At 44.0% G+C, this 16553-nt stretch overlaps 1 protein-coding gene across 2 annotated transcripts in view; it reads left to right on the top strand.

The window, feature by feature from the left end:
• LOC126259898 (mitogen-activated protein kinase kinase kinase 13) overlaps positions 1-16553 on the top strand; it is a 379295-nt gene that overhangs the window by 273947 nt on the left and 88795 nt on the right. Inside the window, exon 1 of one of the 2 annotated variants that reach the window (XM_049956980.1) lies at positions 13623-13730. The exons of the other annotated variant lie outside the window; for it this stretch is intronic. Coding sequence (XP_049812937.1) covers positions 13687-13730 — 44 coding nt within the window. The 5' untranslated portion in view covers positions 13623-13686. Of the gene's footprint in view, positions 1-13622; positions 13731-16553 lie in introns of those variants that run through there. 2 annotated transcript variants of the gene reach the window in all.

The following is a 16553-nucleotide window of genomic DNA, read 5'->3' as shown; positions in this document are numbered from 1 at the left end:
CATCTGCTCTTAGCTCTTACGGTACGCCTTTTGGAGCCGCCTTTACTGGGCATATTTCTTGTTTTGGTGCATCCTACCAACCCTCGAAATACGAGATACTTAAAACATCCCGACATATTACACCTAATAATGGTGAATAAACCTGTAAATATTACATAATCACACTGTATAACATGTGCAATGACATAAATAGGTTTACACAAAAGTCTCTATTTTTAGTGTATTTACTATTTTAGCAACTGAAGTAAGTTAAATGTTAGCAGTCAGGAAACTTGGGCTGAATGCAAACGACTGTATGTGAAAGTGTGAAGTGAAGGAGGTGCTGTTTTGTTCTCGTGCTTTGTCTGCCAGGTAATGATATATTCAGCAAAAACGCGAGTAAAAAGGGGTAATTGATGGCAATTAAACATACAACACGCACAATAGTGCACTAGAAAGAACTCTAGAGACATGGACAAATCTCAGCACATAATCTCATTGTCACACCCAGCAAATAGGCCTCATCACAATTACAAGGTTTCTATAAGTAAAACTTAATGTACCTACGTGACATGAACATTCAGAAGCTAAAATTGTCTCGGTCCGCTAGGTTCGAGGGGCCAAGCCTTAGGAGAACATCGACATAACACAGCTGACCTAGCGGCTCGGTCCGGCAGGAACCGTTAGGCACCGTCGTTACATTCTGAAACCCATGTGGTTAATGTCACGGTGAGTCACACGTCATTAAGGTTCGCGAAAGTGTTAAGCGTCCGAAAGAGGAACGTGACTAATTTGTTGTTCAGTCATCGTATCTGCAGTCACCGTGTTTATTTCGGAAACGGATATCCCATTGTTCATCTGAGGCCCGGGGGATCCGTTGATTTCGAGGCATCCCAGATAAATGCCTAACTATTCGAGGAGATAGTCTCTCAATTAACCGCCGCATCTGTGTGCAGTCGTGGAATGTGACCAGAAACGTCAGTGTTATCCCACCAACATACATACAACCACAAATTTACATTGATCAAATTCTTGTCGAGTCTCCAGCCGGATGAAAATGTCGTCTCTACACAATATCTCCGCGGTCCACCTGGTCGCCGTCATCAGGTGAGAAAAGCTAAGCCGCTCTCACCGGTAACTGATTCAAACCGCGAACGATGAAACCTTTATGTGCTGTTGTTGTGGTCTTCAGTCCAGAGACTGGTTTGATGCAGCTCTCCATGCTAATCTATCCTCTGCAAGCCTCTTCATCTCCGAGTTACTACTGCAACCTACATCCTTCAGAATTTGCTTAGTGTATTCATCTCTTGGTCTCCCTCTACGATTTTTACCCTCCACGCTGACCTCCAGTACTAAATTGGTGATCCTTTGATGCCTCAGAACATGTCCTACCAGCCGATCCCTTCTTCTAGTCAAGTTTTGCCACATATTCCTCTTATCCCCAATTCTGTTCAGTACCTCCTCATTAGTTACGTGATCTACCCGTCTAATCTTCAGCATTCTTCTGTAGCACCACATTTCGAAAGCTTCTATTCTCTTCTTGTCTAAACTATTTATCTTCCATGTTTCACTTCCATACATGGCTTCACTCCATACAAATACTTTCAGAAAAGACTTCGTGGCACTTAAATCTATACTCGATGCCAAGAAATCTCTTCTTCAGAAACGCTTTCCTTGCCATAGCCAGTCTACATTTTCTATCCTCCCTACTTCGACAGTAATCAGTTATTTTGCTTCCCAAATAGCAAAACTAATTTCCTACTTTAAGCGTCATTTCCTAATCTAACTCCCTCAGCTTCACCTGATCACCTGATTTAATTCCACTGCATTCCATTATCCTTGATTTGCGTTCGTTGATGTTCATCTTGTATCCTCCTTTCAAGACACTGTCCATTCCGTTCAACTGCTCTTTCAGACCCTTTGCTGTCTGCCCCCGACTCTTATGACTGCCATCTGGTTTCTGTACAAATTGTAAATAGTCTTTAGCTCTGTGTATATGATCCCTGCAACCTTCAAAATTTGAAAGAGTATTCCTGTCACCATTGTCAAAAGCTTTCTCTAAATCTACAAATGCTATAAACGTAGGTCTGCCTTTCCTTAATCTATCTTCTAAGATAAGTCGTAGAGTCAGTACTGCCTCGCGTGTTCCAACATTTCTACGGAATCCAAACTGATCTTCCCCGGGGTGGCTTCTATCAGTTTTTTCATTTCGTCTGCAAATAATTCGTGTTAGTATTTTGCAGCTGTGATTTATTAAACTGATAGTTCGGTAATTTTCACACCTGTCGCCATCTTTATATGCAACGAAAATACAAATGGCGTGAGAAGAGCTGCAGCACCTCCAGTGGTGAATACTGTTGAAAGACGTTATATCATTAAAAATTATTACTCATAGCCGGCCGATTCAGATGTCATTATTTCGTGGTATCTGATAAAACAGGATTCCAAGTTTTACTTAGCGGGTATCCATTATCACGGTTAATGATATCTGTTACTTGATTTCGACAGATTCTTTTAAAACACAATCCCAGTAACGCGAGTCGTTTTCAACCACTTGTCACATTGTACAACATGCTAGGCCCCTCTGTAAGACAGTGCTCAGCCACCGCAAATTTGTCGGGTTGTAGTAATCGTGTATGGCGATTATGTTCAACACATCTGTCATTGACGGTACAAATAGCTTGGCCAGTGTATACTTTACCGCACTCACATGCTATTTTGTAAACGCCAGGCTTTGTCAAAACTAAATAATCCTTAACAGAGACGAAAAGTGCTCTCATGTTAGCTGGCGGACGGAGTACACATTTGATTTCATATTTCTTCAAAACCCTACCTATCTTGGCAGACACATTCCCAGCATATGGAAGGAAAGCCACAGGACTAAAAGTGTCTTCAGCTGGTTTAGGTAATAGTCCAAACTCAAATGCACTCTAATCTGTTTTTTCGTAGCCGTTACGATTAAACACGCCCCTAAGATGTTGCAGCTCTTGGTGCTAAATTCTCATCGTACAATATCGGATATGGTCTTTTGACTAATGACCGGAGGACGGAACTCTTGGTCACAGAGTTTATAGGAAAGCGACACATACTGATCGGTATTTACATGCTACTAGCTGTCATTCACCGTTTCAACGTACAGGAGTCCTAAGGAAACGTGCAGCGCGCCACGGGCGCAGGTTGGTGAGTGCAGTCTTATGCTATGGAAGACATTATCCTGCGCTTGCATGGGACCTGTGGTAGTAATTGAAGACACGCTGACAGTGGCGAGACACCTGCAGCCCTTCATCCTTCATGTCTTCCCCGACGGCGACGACATCTTTCAGCATTACAATTGTCCGTGTCTCAGAGTCAAAATCGAGCTATACTGGTTTGAGAAGCATTATAGTGAACTCTCTTTGATGTTTCGGCAACCAATTTCGCATGATTTAAATCCTACGGAACCCATCTGTGTCGCTATCGGGCGCCATCACCGCGATACGCAAATAAGCGGCCCGTTATTTACGCGAATTACATGACCTGTGTGTAGACTTCTAATGCCGCATACCTCCACAAACCTACCAACAAACTGTTGGATCCCTGGTACTTAGTGCCAGTGAGGCATTTCGTTCCAAAGACGGACAAATAATGTATTAAGCAGGTGGTCTTAATGTTTTGGCTCATCGGTGTAAATAAAACTAATTTTTTGCACAGAAATGGGTGAAGAGACTGTTAAGGGGCTCCGGAAAGGCTCAAAATCATGAAAAGGTCAATTTTTACTTTTTTGCGTTTTCTGAATCTGCATATATATAATTTATTCAATTCCGAAGACTACAACTATTTTTAAATTTTTTTTGAAATGTGTTCTACATGGGCGTGACCCACTGTGGCGCTGTTAAACTGCTGTCAAATTGTGTTATTATTAACGTCCGTGTTCATCAGGTACATTTTAGTGATGTGAGATAAAGTATGTGTTGTGGCTAACCTGTGATGGTTCAATATATATCGCTGGTGTGATTGTCGATTGTTTCATGTTTATTTACTCTGTCGTTATCTCGAAAATATTCGTAATTAATTCTGTTTCTTGAGTCTCTGTTTTCTTGAAGTATAATAATGAGTAAAAGTAAAGTTATTAGAAATCCTCTGAAGACTTTTAAGAAAAGGAGAAATGTTGGAAAGCCAAAGATACGTGTTATTACTGTAAACAATAAAGACGATAACCAAGTGAGATGATAGGTTCTAACATGGTACGAGCGATGCTTGCTTTAGACAAGGAACGCCTTCGGGCTGCAGACAGGGCTGTAAAGAGTCTAGAAATACAAGCAAGAGTAAACAGGAGGAGGAACAAGAGGAAGCTGGAGGAGGAGTTTGCAGAGGATGAAGATAATCCATCCTATGGACGTGGCATGCACTAAAAAGTTAATCCAATCTTTGTCGCTCGATTCCCAAAACTTTTATTTTCTCATACTAATTACATGTTTTCTAAGGATCTTCCAAACATATTTGTTTCAAACTTTCAGTAAATGTTACACAGTACCTTCTGCATAATTTAACACAGCCTTTTTCCAAAAAACTGTATATTTTTGAATATATAAATAAAAAATTGCAAAAAAATGTTGTGAATTTTCATTGCAACTGAAGAAAAATCATCTTTAATAACTGAACTAAAATTTTGTAAAATCCCTGTGTTAAGTTGTAGCCCATATTCCAATAAATAATCTGTAAAAAGTTCAACTTCCTACCTCAAATACTTTGTGAGGAAAGATGTAATTTATAAGCGTTATTTTAACATTGCAAGTATAGGGCGTTCCGGAGCCCCTTAAATCACTCTACGCCGGAACGAATGGAAGCGAACATAAGCGAATTCACATTTGCAGACAGTTATCTGGTTTTTCACTTCCATTCGCTTGCACCTGCGAACAAGTGTTTATATTAGAGGTGATGGGAGAGAACACAAGATAACCATAACCTGTGAACACTACGTCATTGTTTTTTGGTTACCAATAACACTAGTCACTGAGGTGACAAAAGTCATGGGATACCTCCTAATACCGTGTCGGACCTACTTTGGCCAGGTGTAGATCCGCAACTCGACGTGGCATGGACTCAACAAGTCGTTGGAACTCTCCTGCAGAAATATTGAGCCATGCTGCCTCTGTAGCCGGTGCAGGATTTTGTGTAAGAACTGACCTCTCCATTATATTCTATAAAATGTTCGATGGCGTTCATATCGGGCGATCCGAGTGGATAAATAATTCTCTCGAATTGTCCAGAATATTCTGCAAACCAGTCACGAACAGTTGTGACCCAGTAACATGCGGCATTGTTGTTTGGGAACACAAAGTCAACGAATGGCAGCAGTTGATATGCGCTTCAGTCCGGAACCGGGCTGCTGCTACGGTCGCAGGTTCGAATCCTGCCTCGGGCGTGGATGTGTGTGTGGCTTAAATAGTACTAAGTCTAGGGGACTGATGACCTCAGATGTTCTCCCATAGTGCTTCGAGTCATTTGAACCATTTTGAAACTAGCGGAATACATCCGTTTGTTGTCAGTGATGGTTCGGTTGCACCAGAGGCCCCAGTCCGTGCCATGTAAACACAGCCCACACCTTCACGGAGCCACTACTAGTTCGCACAATCGCTTGTTGTAAACCTGGTTCCGTGGCTTCGTGGGGTCTGTGTCACACTCCAACCCTACCATCAACTCTTACCAACTGAAATCGGGACCCACCTGACCAGATCACGGTTTTCCAGTCCTCTTAAAGTCCAACCGATATGGTCTCGAGCCCAGGAGAGGCGCTGCATGCGATGTCGTGCTGTTACCAAAGGCACTCGCATCGGTAGTCTGTTGCCATAGCCCAAAACGCCAAATTTCGCCGCACCGCCCTTACGGATACCTTAATCGTAAGTCTAACACTGACTTCACTGGTTATTTCACTCAGTGTTACTTGTCTGCTAGCACTGACTACTCTACGCAAACGCCGCTGCTCTCGGTCGTTAAGCGAAGTCCATCAGCGTCTGCTTTGTACATGGTAAGAGGTGAAGCCTGAAATTTGGTATTCTCGGCGCACTTTTGACACTGTGGATCTCTGAATATTGAATTCCCTAACGATTTCCGAAAAGGAATGTCTCATGCGTCTACTTCCGCGTTCAGAGTCTGTTAATTCACATCGTGCGGCCATAATCACTTCCAAAAACCTTTTCGCGCGAATCACCAGAGTAAAAATGGTAGCTCCTACTCTTTTGTACATTGTGTACGCGATACTGCTGCCATCTGTGTATGTGCATATCGCTATCCCATGACTTCCGTCGCCTAAGAGTGTAGTTAGAGGCACGATGCAAGATTTTGATGTTCAGAGAGGATTATTTTGCACAGCGAGCGCACTGTTTTTGACGCAGTAAGCAAAATGTCGTAGGAAGGGAAGATTTTAGATGTCTCAGATAGTACATGAGTGGAGGTAGTGCACGTACCTCTGAACAGCTAGAGCTTTCATTAGCATTAGTCCAAAACTTTGCACATATTTCTGTAGGCGCCTTTCGCTGGCTTCTCATTACAACTGAGGAGGAAATTTAAAAGCGTTACACTGACTACCGGCGGATGTCGTAACTTGAAGACTAGCATTTAGACTCTGGTTATTAGCAATCGTAAACATTTACGTTAGTGATTGTACAGCAGTTCAGCAGCTGCTATATATCAGATAGTTTCTGATGTCTAGAGTGACATATGCGAAGCATTTCAAGGATTTTCATTAAACTATGTATAATGAAGGCAATGCCAATGAAATATGTTTGATTAAATGTGAAATGTATATAGGACCTGTTACATAAGCTACTTGATAAAATATGTTATCGTATATCCTGTTAGAGGGCAAATGGCATGATCCCCGAATAACCCATTTCTATTTATCATTAAAAATCTCTAACATAAGAGTGATATACGAGCCGTGTTATTACAGATACCCTGAACGTAAGCAAATTAGAACGATCACGTCTGTCTTATATTTTTAATTTTAATCAGCGTAATAGAAACACATACACTCTTGTTTACTTTCAAATAAATGTTTTGGGCTTTTCCTTTTTAATGGAAAGAATCACGAAGCTTGAGCTTATTCACTCCGTTCCCGCCAGATGCTAGTGTCGAATGAATTTATGGTCTATCATGTTCCCAGTAGGATCTTCGACTGCTTCGGCAACTTTCATCCAATCATATTTCTTTACCTTCGGCTTTTGCACTGTTGATCTCCAGATCTCATAAGACATATGATAACCTTACTCTTCTATCAGCAACATTACATCTTTCTCACGCTACTCCATTGCTCAAGCAACTCAAGTGCTGTAAGAAAGGTGCAGTTACCGTAAAATTGTCTGGAGAAAATTCGCTCCTGTCACAGCCATGACGAAAGAAATGACTTCCTCAAGCCGTAACTTTTCATCGCTACGAGGAATGGAAAGGGAGATGACAGTAAAATTAGCTTCGCTTTTTTCTGCGCCATGTTCACCTTGTATGAAATAAAGAAACCACGAATAACTGACCAAACGAAGATATGAATCTCTCTCCTTGCGAATGTGAGTCCGGTGCTGGAGCAAGATCGCACACGTCGCCTTACGCGTTGTGAGAAGGTCTAATAATTCCAACAGCGTGAAACTTCTAGGGCTGTCGTTCATCAGACGGCGTGTTTCTCAGTGGAAACCCCCCTGGTACAGAATAGTGTGGTAAGAGACACTTTAATCCAGCTCACATCTGATGATGAAACAACCAGTAGAAGCCTGTGCGCGTGGTGTCTGCGTGGGTCGTGTACTTCCGGTTTAGACGCCGCTCCACGCATGGACAGCCCCACTTTAATCGGGTTGTCCTCTCGACCTTTGGTCGCCCTTTCGCATCGATTGCACTGGTCGGCCAGAGGGCGGACAACCTGTCCGCGGGACTCGTGTGTTCTCAGCTGGCGCAGCGACGCTGGTTTCGTGCCTAACGACTGATTACTGCTCGTTCCGTAGGACCCAATACTGGGGATGTTCTCACGCATGAAGAATACCACACAAAAAAATACGTAATACAGCGTGTTTCAAAAGTTCGGGAACACTTAAAAAACTTTTTGTAGCCGAGTGAGTAGCATTACAAAGCAACAGTATACATAAGTCCACAAACCATGTGGGCACCATGTGAGATATTACAAACGTCGACGCGATCGTGATGAAACTCTTACCACACACACCTCGTGGTCTACGGCGCCTTGCCACGGTTCGCGCGTATCGTCAGTGAAAAAATTTCTTAAAGATCCCTGGCGAAGCGCGGTTTGAGGCGCCATGTCACGGACTACGTGGCCCCTCCCGCCGGAGGTCGAGGCCTTCCTCGAGCGTGGGTGTGTGTTGTGCTTCGCATTAGTTAAAGTTGTGTGTAAGTCTACGGACCGATGACCTCAGCAGTTTGAACATTTTGATCCCTGGCTCGTGTTTACAAGAAAGCTTCTGTCAAAAATTTGCTTCGAAGTATGTACACGTAATAGGTTTGTTCCGCATTCCATCAGTAGCTAATGTGGCGATAAGGGAGGTTGGCATTAAGTACCCACTGGGACTTTAATTGTAGTTTAACGTCTACGTCAGGAAAACTATTTAACAGTGGAGTCGCGAACTGCACTTGGCTTAGAAGCGAATACATCAGACATTTGAGCAGCGTCCTGCGTACCACCTTGCAGAAAGAAGGCGGCTAATCCTCGGTACAAACAAGTGTGACGTGATAACCCGTCCGACCACGCGATTGGCGATCGGCAGTGGTGACTGTCAGGTAGTTAGCAGTGCAGTGTGTTCCGAAATTCCCGTTACAGACTTCTAGGTCTTGTGGACGGGACTGAAAACATAACGTTTTGAACAGGAACGCATGTCCGGGAACGGCTTCAGTTCAGATGTTTAACGCATTCAATTGTGCTTGAGGTACTGATTAGGCGTGACGCAGTACAATTATTAGGTAACAGTTCTAAAAGAAACATAACGAAACATCCATTTATTACTTAAGCACATTTGTTTGTATTATCTATTAAACGTTACGTGTTTACATAATTTCGAAACATAAGACTACAGCATACTACCTACAGAACTGTGCTTATGCATTGCAACAGCGACTCGATGTGGCGACCACCAACGTTGTTACGGACGCTGTACCTACGAAGCATTTCTGGTAGACACTTTTCATCACACCTGTTGTCTCTTCACTTTCTAGTACAGCGATCATAACTCTTGCCAGCAGATCTCCCTCTTTGTCTACAAGAGTCTCGTAAATTAAACTTTGCATGCGACCATTCAGGTGACCGACTGACGCACTACACGTCATTATGTATGCCTTACAGCGTACCAGCATAAACTACTATGGGACTTTTCTGCTTCCCTCAACAGACGTACACAGCTTACACGTCTGAATTGAAACCGCCGTAGAATGTGTAACCGGACACGGGTTGCTATTCAAAACATTATGTACTCATTCCCCTCTGCAAGTCCTGTAGGTTTGTAGCGGGAATTTCCGAACACCCTCTACAGACTGAAGCGCCAAAGAAACTGGTATAGGCAGGCGTATTCAAATACAGAGATATGTAAACTGGCAGAATACGGCGCTGCGGTCGGCAACGTCTATATAAGACAAGTGCCTGGCGCAGTTGCTAGATATGTAACTACTGCTACAGTGGCAGGTTATCAAGATTAAAGTCAGTTTGAATGTGGTGTTATAGTCAGCGCACGAGCGATGGGACGCAGCATCTCCGAGGTAACAATGAAGTGGGGATTTTCCCGTACGACCATTTCCACGAGTGTACCGTAAATACCAAGAATCCGGTAAAACATCAACTCTGCGACATGGTCGCGGCCGGAAAAAGATCCTGCAAGAACGGCAGAGAATCATTCAACGTGGCAGAAGTGCAACCCTTCCGAATATTGCTGCAGATTTCAGTGCTGGGCCATCAACAAGTGTCAGCATGTGATCCATTCAACGGAACATCATCGACATGGGCTTTCCTAGCCGAAGGCCCACTCGTGTACCCTTACGCCTCGCCTGGGCCCGTCAACACTGACATTGGACTATTGATTACTGGAAACACGTTGCGTGGTCGGAGAGTCTCGTTTCAAATTGTATCGAGCGGATGGGTGTGCACAGGTATGGAGACAACCTCATGAATCCACGGACCCTGCTTATCAACAGGGGACTGTTCAAGCTGGTGGAGGGATCTGTAATGGTGTGGGGCGTGTGCATTTGGAGTGATATGGGACCTCTGATACGTCTAGGTACGACTATGACAGGTGATACGTACGTAAGCATCCTGTCTGATTACCTGCATCAACTCATGTCCATTGTGCATTCCGACGGACTTGGACAATTCCAGCAGGGCAATGCGGCACCCTACACGTCCAGAATTGCTACAGAGTGGCTCTTCTGAGCTTAAACACTTCCGATGGCCTCCAAACTCTCCAGACATGAATATTTTTGAGCATATCTAGGATGCCTTGCAACGTGCTGTTCAGAGATGATCTCCACCCCTTGGTACTCTTCCGGATTTGTGGACAGCCCTGCAGGATTCATGGTTTCAGTCCCATCTAGCACTACTTCAGACATTAGTCGAGTCCATGGCACGTCCTGTTGCGTCACTTCCGCGTTCTCGCGGGGGCGCGGTACTATGTTAGACAGGTGTACCAGTTTCAGTGTATGTTGAGAGCGAGTTAAGATGGAGCGGCCGTATAAATGTTCCTTTGAGGAAGGCCACGCCAGACTATGACGAAATGTAGTTCATCGACGAAAGGAGCAGAGGAAGAGGAACGGACACTGCTGCACTAGGATAAGAGCTAGGAACGTACGTAAGCAGCTTGCTTTCTTAGCCTAAAGCCGTCGGCACACGGACCGCGCATCCCAACGTTGAGCGTGCCGAGATTCTGACGTCATAGCGTGGAATAGCACTTTCGGGAGTGTTTCCGAACGTGCAGAGCAATCTGGCATGTCAGATATTCTGAGCGTGCGTCTGAGCGTTGACCAGTGAGATGGCACAACGCCACCTACGTCACACGCACGCCGTCTCCCTTCAGTACAGAGTTGTGAGGCGCCATATTTGCATTCATTTCAAGCCTATATGTATATATGCCGTTTCTGAGCACCAGCAAACTGAGAATCGCTGGAAAACCCATTGTTAGTTGTATTATAATGAATAACATCGTATTCGTGGCAGAAGAATTATTGTAACTTGCGTATAATGAAAGTAGGCTATTTGAAGGCAGCGACACACTGAAGATCCACCCAAAACGCATTGTTCTTGGTACAATTTGTTATAATTAAATTTCAGTTAGTAATATAATTATCTACGATTAACATTTTTAGCGAGGCTTAACACAATATGAGTAAGAACAAACAGCGTGTTCTTGGTTTAGCGTAATGAGCAGTGTCCATGTCTATTAATGAGTTTTTTTTTTGGGGGGGGGGGGGCAGCGGTGGTTCGCGTCTTAACACTTCCAAATTTTTTTCCCTAACATTCGCGTTTTTATTAGGTTCTGATACTTTATTATTAGTTTAAGATAAGTATATGTTATAATATTTGATGTTATGTAAATATAAGCTCACCTTATTTGAGGGGTGACTTTGTTGGCTTAATCTACAGGACAGCTTGCGCTACTTGTATAAAGATATTTTGCTCCTTTCTCTTTTACGCTTCGTAATTCACATGTTGCAAAGATTCTGCTACTGGGTAGGAACAGTGATCAAGTAAGAATGACCTTGGGGTTTGACTAAAATGTGGAAATGATGAAATAATGTTTATCTTATGCGGAGAAGTATTCCAAATTTGTACCGCACTGTTTGTAATGGAACTTTTATAAGCCTGTGTCCTTATTGCTTGGACATGGTAGTTTCCTTTTCGTGGACGATGAAGGAAATGTGCGTTTTAATAGAGCTAACGTGCGAATTTTACGCGCGCCCGTTATTAAACAGTGTGATTTACGAACTACATCTACATATACATGTCTACATCTACATGATTACTCTGAAATTCACATTTAAGTGCTTGGCAGAGGGTTCATCGAACCACAATCGTACTGTCTCTCTACCATTCCACTCCCGAACAGCGCGCGGGAAAAACGAACACCTAAACCTTTCTGTTCGAGCTCTGATTTCTCTTATTTTATTTTGATGATCATTCCTACCTATGTAGGTTGGGCTCAACAAAATATTTTCGCATTCGGAAGAGAAAGTTGGTGACTGAAATTTCGTAAATAGATCTCACCGCGACGAAAAACGTCTTTGCTTTAATGACTTCCGTCCCAACTCGCGTATCATGTCTGCCACACTCTCCCCCCTATTACGTGATAATGCAAAACGTGCTGCCCTTTTTTGCACCCTTTCGATGTAAGGATCCCACACCGCGCAGCAATATTCTAACAGAGGACGAACGAGTGTAGTGTAAGCTGTCTCTTTAGTGGACTTGTTGCATCTTCTAAGTGTCCTGCCAATGAAACGCAACCTTTGGCTCGCCTTCCCCACAATATTATCTATGTGGTCTTTCCAACTGAAGTTGTTCTTAATTTTAACACCCAGGTACTGAGTTGAATTGACAGCCTTGAGAATTGTACTATTTATCGAGTAATCGAATTCCAATGGATTTCTTTTGGAACTCATGTGGATCACCTCACACTTTTCGTTACTTAGCGTCAACTGCCACCTGCCACACCATACAGCAATCTTTTCTAAATCGCTTTGCAACTGATACTGGTCTTCGGATGACCTTACTAGACTGTTAATTACAGCATCAACTGCGAACAACCTAAGAGAACTGCTCAGATTGTCACCCAGGTCATTTACATAGATCAGGAACAGCAGAGGTCCCAGGACGCTTCCCTGGGGAACACTTCAGTTTTACTCGATGATTTGCCGTCTATTACTACGAACTGCGACCTTCTTGACAGGAAATCACGAATCCAGACGCACAACTGAGACGAAACCCCGTAGGCCCGCAGCTTGATTAGAAGTCGCTTGTGAGGAACGGTGTCAAAAGCTTTCCGGAAATCTAGAATTACGGAATCAGCTTGAGATCCCCTGTCGATAGCGGCCATTACTTCGTGCACAAGAACGATGTTTTCTGAAACCGTGCTGACTACGTATCAATAGATCGTTCCCTTCGAGGTGATTCATAATGTTTGAATACAGTATATGCTCCAAAACCCTACTGCAAACCGACGTCAATGATATAGGTCTGTAGTTCGATGGATTACTTCTACTACCCTTCTTAAACACTGGTGCGACCTGCGCAATTTTCCAGGTAATCCCTCAACTGCCGCTGGAGTGCGTTGCGATCGCGTATACCACGTTGGGGCCCACGTACCGTATGCACAAGTCGCATCGTTCCTAAGCGTTCAGCAGCACGTTGAACTTGGCACGCCAACGTTGACGTTCGACAGCACGGTCCGTGTGCCGACGACTTAAGGGGCCACGACAGAAACTTGTATTGACAGGGAAGAAGTCTCTGGAGTCCCAGGTGTGGGCGCTGGAGGTTGCCTCGGAGTGCGCGGCAGTAGGTGAGAGGAACGGAATGGAGAGATGCGGGGTGGGGGGAGATGCGACCTTTGTCTCGCCGTAGCGGCGATAAGCGGCCGCCGGCCGGGACAGTCGCAGCGCTCGCCAGTCGCTAGCTGCTTCTCCGGCAGCTACCGTGTGTGCGCAGCAACCAGTAGCCAGCAGACAGAAGAGTTACTAGTTAGCTACAGCGCAGCAGACATGAAGCCCCGTCCGTGGCCCAGCGCCGACGTCAAGAGCAGCTTGTGAGTACGCAGCCTCGGCTTTCTGCCAACCAGCGTAGTTTACCTCCTGTCACGCTAACTTACTGCGGCAACAACCGGCTCCGGTATAACTAGGACGTCTACGTTGTTCCGGCATCAGTATGAGACGAGTAAAAATGTGTCGCAGTATTCAATGTTTCTTCGGAAAACAAGCGGTAGTGGTGGCTGTTACGAAACTGTGGTAGTTGCTACTACTTGTCGCGTGAAGTTTGTTACCTGTAGTTATTACGTCATACCGCATACTTCAATGTAATACGCACTCGCATTGTTCCTCGTTATTTGTAATGAAAAGGTGTGCACTTTTTTACCTTGCGGCGTTGCATGCTAATGCCTTCTGTTCTGTGTTACATTTACTGAGTTCTCATTTGTTTGTGTCCTTCGGTAACAGAAGATGAACTGCTTTCTGCCCTCGTGTGGTAACCTTACGTTCTAGACAACAAGGCGACAGGTCGCATGTTGCGCTCTCTTTTCGCCTGTTTGGTCACCGTATTAGCGCGTTCTAGGAAATTACTTGTGCTGACAGGTAATCCCTCTTGAACTTTCAGGGAACCTTATGTTCCCCTGCAGTTTGGGTAGGCACTGGGATGGGGAGCCCCACGAGACGTGGTAGACTCCGTGTAGTGCCTTTATTTCGTAGGGTTTGTAGGCTCTGCAGATTTCGTACAGTCCTTTCATAGTTTCGAGTACAGTCCGCCTGAACGTGAAATACAGGTTATAACAAACAAACAGACTGACGAGCAGCGTAACACGACGGCAGCGTTCGCGCCATACTTATCGCACTTCCCGTTATAAAAACTAAAACCGCAAGGTATATTCAGTAAACTTACAAATTCGGGACGACTACTTCGCTGCTTGTTGTACTTGTATTGTACAATTATCATAATTAGAGGCGGAAACTGACACGTGTGTAAGAGGAAAAAAACATTAAAGTATACATCGTTCCGCAAACCATATCGTATGCGAGATAAATGGCAACGTTTGGCTGCGAGCCCCCACTGTAGTTAGTATCGGAATATTCTCCTAGTTAGTTGAAATGTAAACATTTCGATCAAGGCCCCAACTAGTTGGGCTCATTTTTCAACCCACGGCCTACATTAATAAGAAATAAAGCACTACTTCAGCATGTTACAAGTATTACAATTTACTGTACAATATTACCGTATCTGTTAGAAAAAGTGTTCAACTTGTCATCATCGCATTTGGATGGAATAAAGCCCTCGACTCTGTTACAGTAGAACGTCTTCATCTCAGAATATCCACTGCAACCTACATCATTCTGAATCTGCTTACTGTATTCGTCTCTAGGCTTCCCTCTATAGTTCCCGCCCTCCCACATTTTCCTGTAATACTGAATTTGTAATCACTGATGTTTCGGGATGTGTCCTATCAACCGATTCCTCCTAATAAACTTGTGCAACAAATTTCTTTTCTCCCTAATTCGATTCAGTACCACCTCATTAGTCACGCGATTTACCCATATACTATGCGGTATTCTTCTGTAGCACCACATTTCAAAAGCCTCTATTCTTTTCTTAGCTAAGCTATCGTACAAGGCTACATTCCGTACAAATACATTCAGAAAAGGCTTTCTAACACTTAAATCTGTGTACGATGTTAACAGATTTCACTTCTTCAGAAACGCCTTTCTTGTCATTGCCAGTCTACATCGGTCATCGTCACTTATTTTACTGCCCGAATATAAAGCACATCTACTACTTTTAGCCTCTTGTTTCCTATTCTAATTCCTGCGGCATCGCCTGGTTTAATTCGACTACATTCCATTACCATTGCTGTGCTTTTGTTGATGTTTATCTTATATCTTCCTTTCAAGACATCTCTTCCGTTCAACTGCTCTTCCATGTCCTTTGCTGCCTGATAGAATTAACGTGTATATATCGTCCTTCAGGTACGGAAAACGCACGATAGGGGCGCTCTTGCTCTTTTTTATGCAGTGACCAGTGCATTTCTGGAGAAGGCGTATTCTGACCCGCTCGTATCCCATTCGTGTACTACTTTATTTGTATATTGATTTCACCATGCAGCATTAGGTCCTTCAGGACCTTTCTTTAACCAGGTACCCGGAACTGGATATATAATATGCACAGTACGTGCCCGATAAAGGGTGGTGGTGCTGAAGGAATACTCCAAATATATGCTTCTGGAGAACTGTATGCAGGTTCTTGGCGTATGCAACACGCGTTCTTTACTACTGATTGCACATGTTAGCTCAGTTTCATACGGCTTCACTGTGTTAACCCTTATATTTTAACGATTTTACAGGCTTCAGAGCCATACTATAAACGCAAGCCAATGTCTGTCTTTTCCTCAGTTTACGGCAATTACCTTCCGTTTATTACCTGTATGGAGAGCTGCTCCACAAGAAAATAGTGTCCAAGGCGTTTAATATTTCCGTGTTATCACGCAGCGAAATTACTTTCCTGTAGAGAAGCGCTCAATCTGACTGCGTTGCTCGCTTCTAATAAATCGTATACCTGTCCTGAGAGGGTTAGCGGTGCCATAAAGTTTCCTAGTGGCCCAGCAGATGCTGCTTTTGTTTCTGTTGAACTTTCGCCGTCCATTACAACCGTGATAATACTCGCTGTCAGTACAATCGTCTAGTGTATATATGTTCCAGTGCCTGTTGACTTACTGGAACCGTAACCGACTCTTCGTTCACGTAGCCATTGCATGACCAGGGACATGTCACAGTCCACCCAGACGATCTTCATTTTGCCGAACAAATGAGAATCACAAAGCAAAGATAAAGGCATGGCTGAGCGGCAAACGCTTCACTGCGGCCATGTC

The sequence above is a fragment of the Schistocerca nitens genome, chromosome 5 (assembly GCF_023898315.1).
Source record: "Schistocerca nitens isolate TAMUIC-IGC-003100 chromosome 5, iqSchNite1.1, whole genome shotgun sequence".
In the NCBI taxonomy this organism is placed as follows: Eukaryota; Metazoa; Arthropoda; class Insecta; order Orthoptera; family Acrididae; genus Schistocerca; species Schistocerca nitens.
This window is presented reverse-complemented; position numbering and strand designations above follow the sequence as displayed.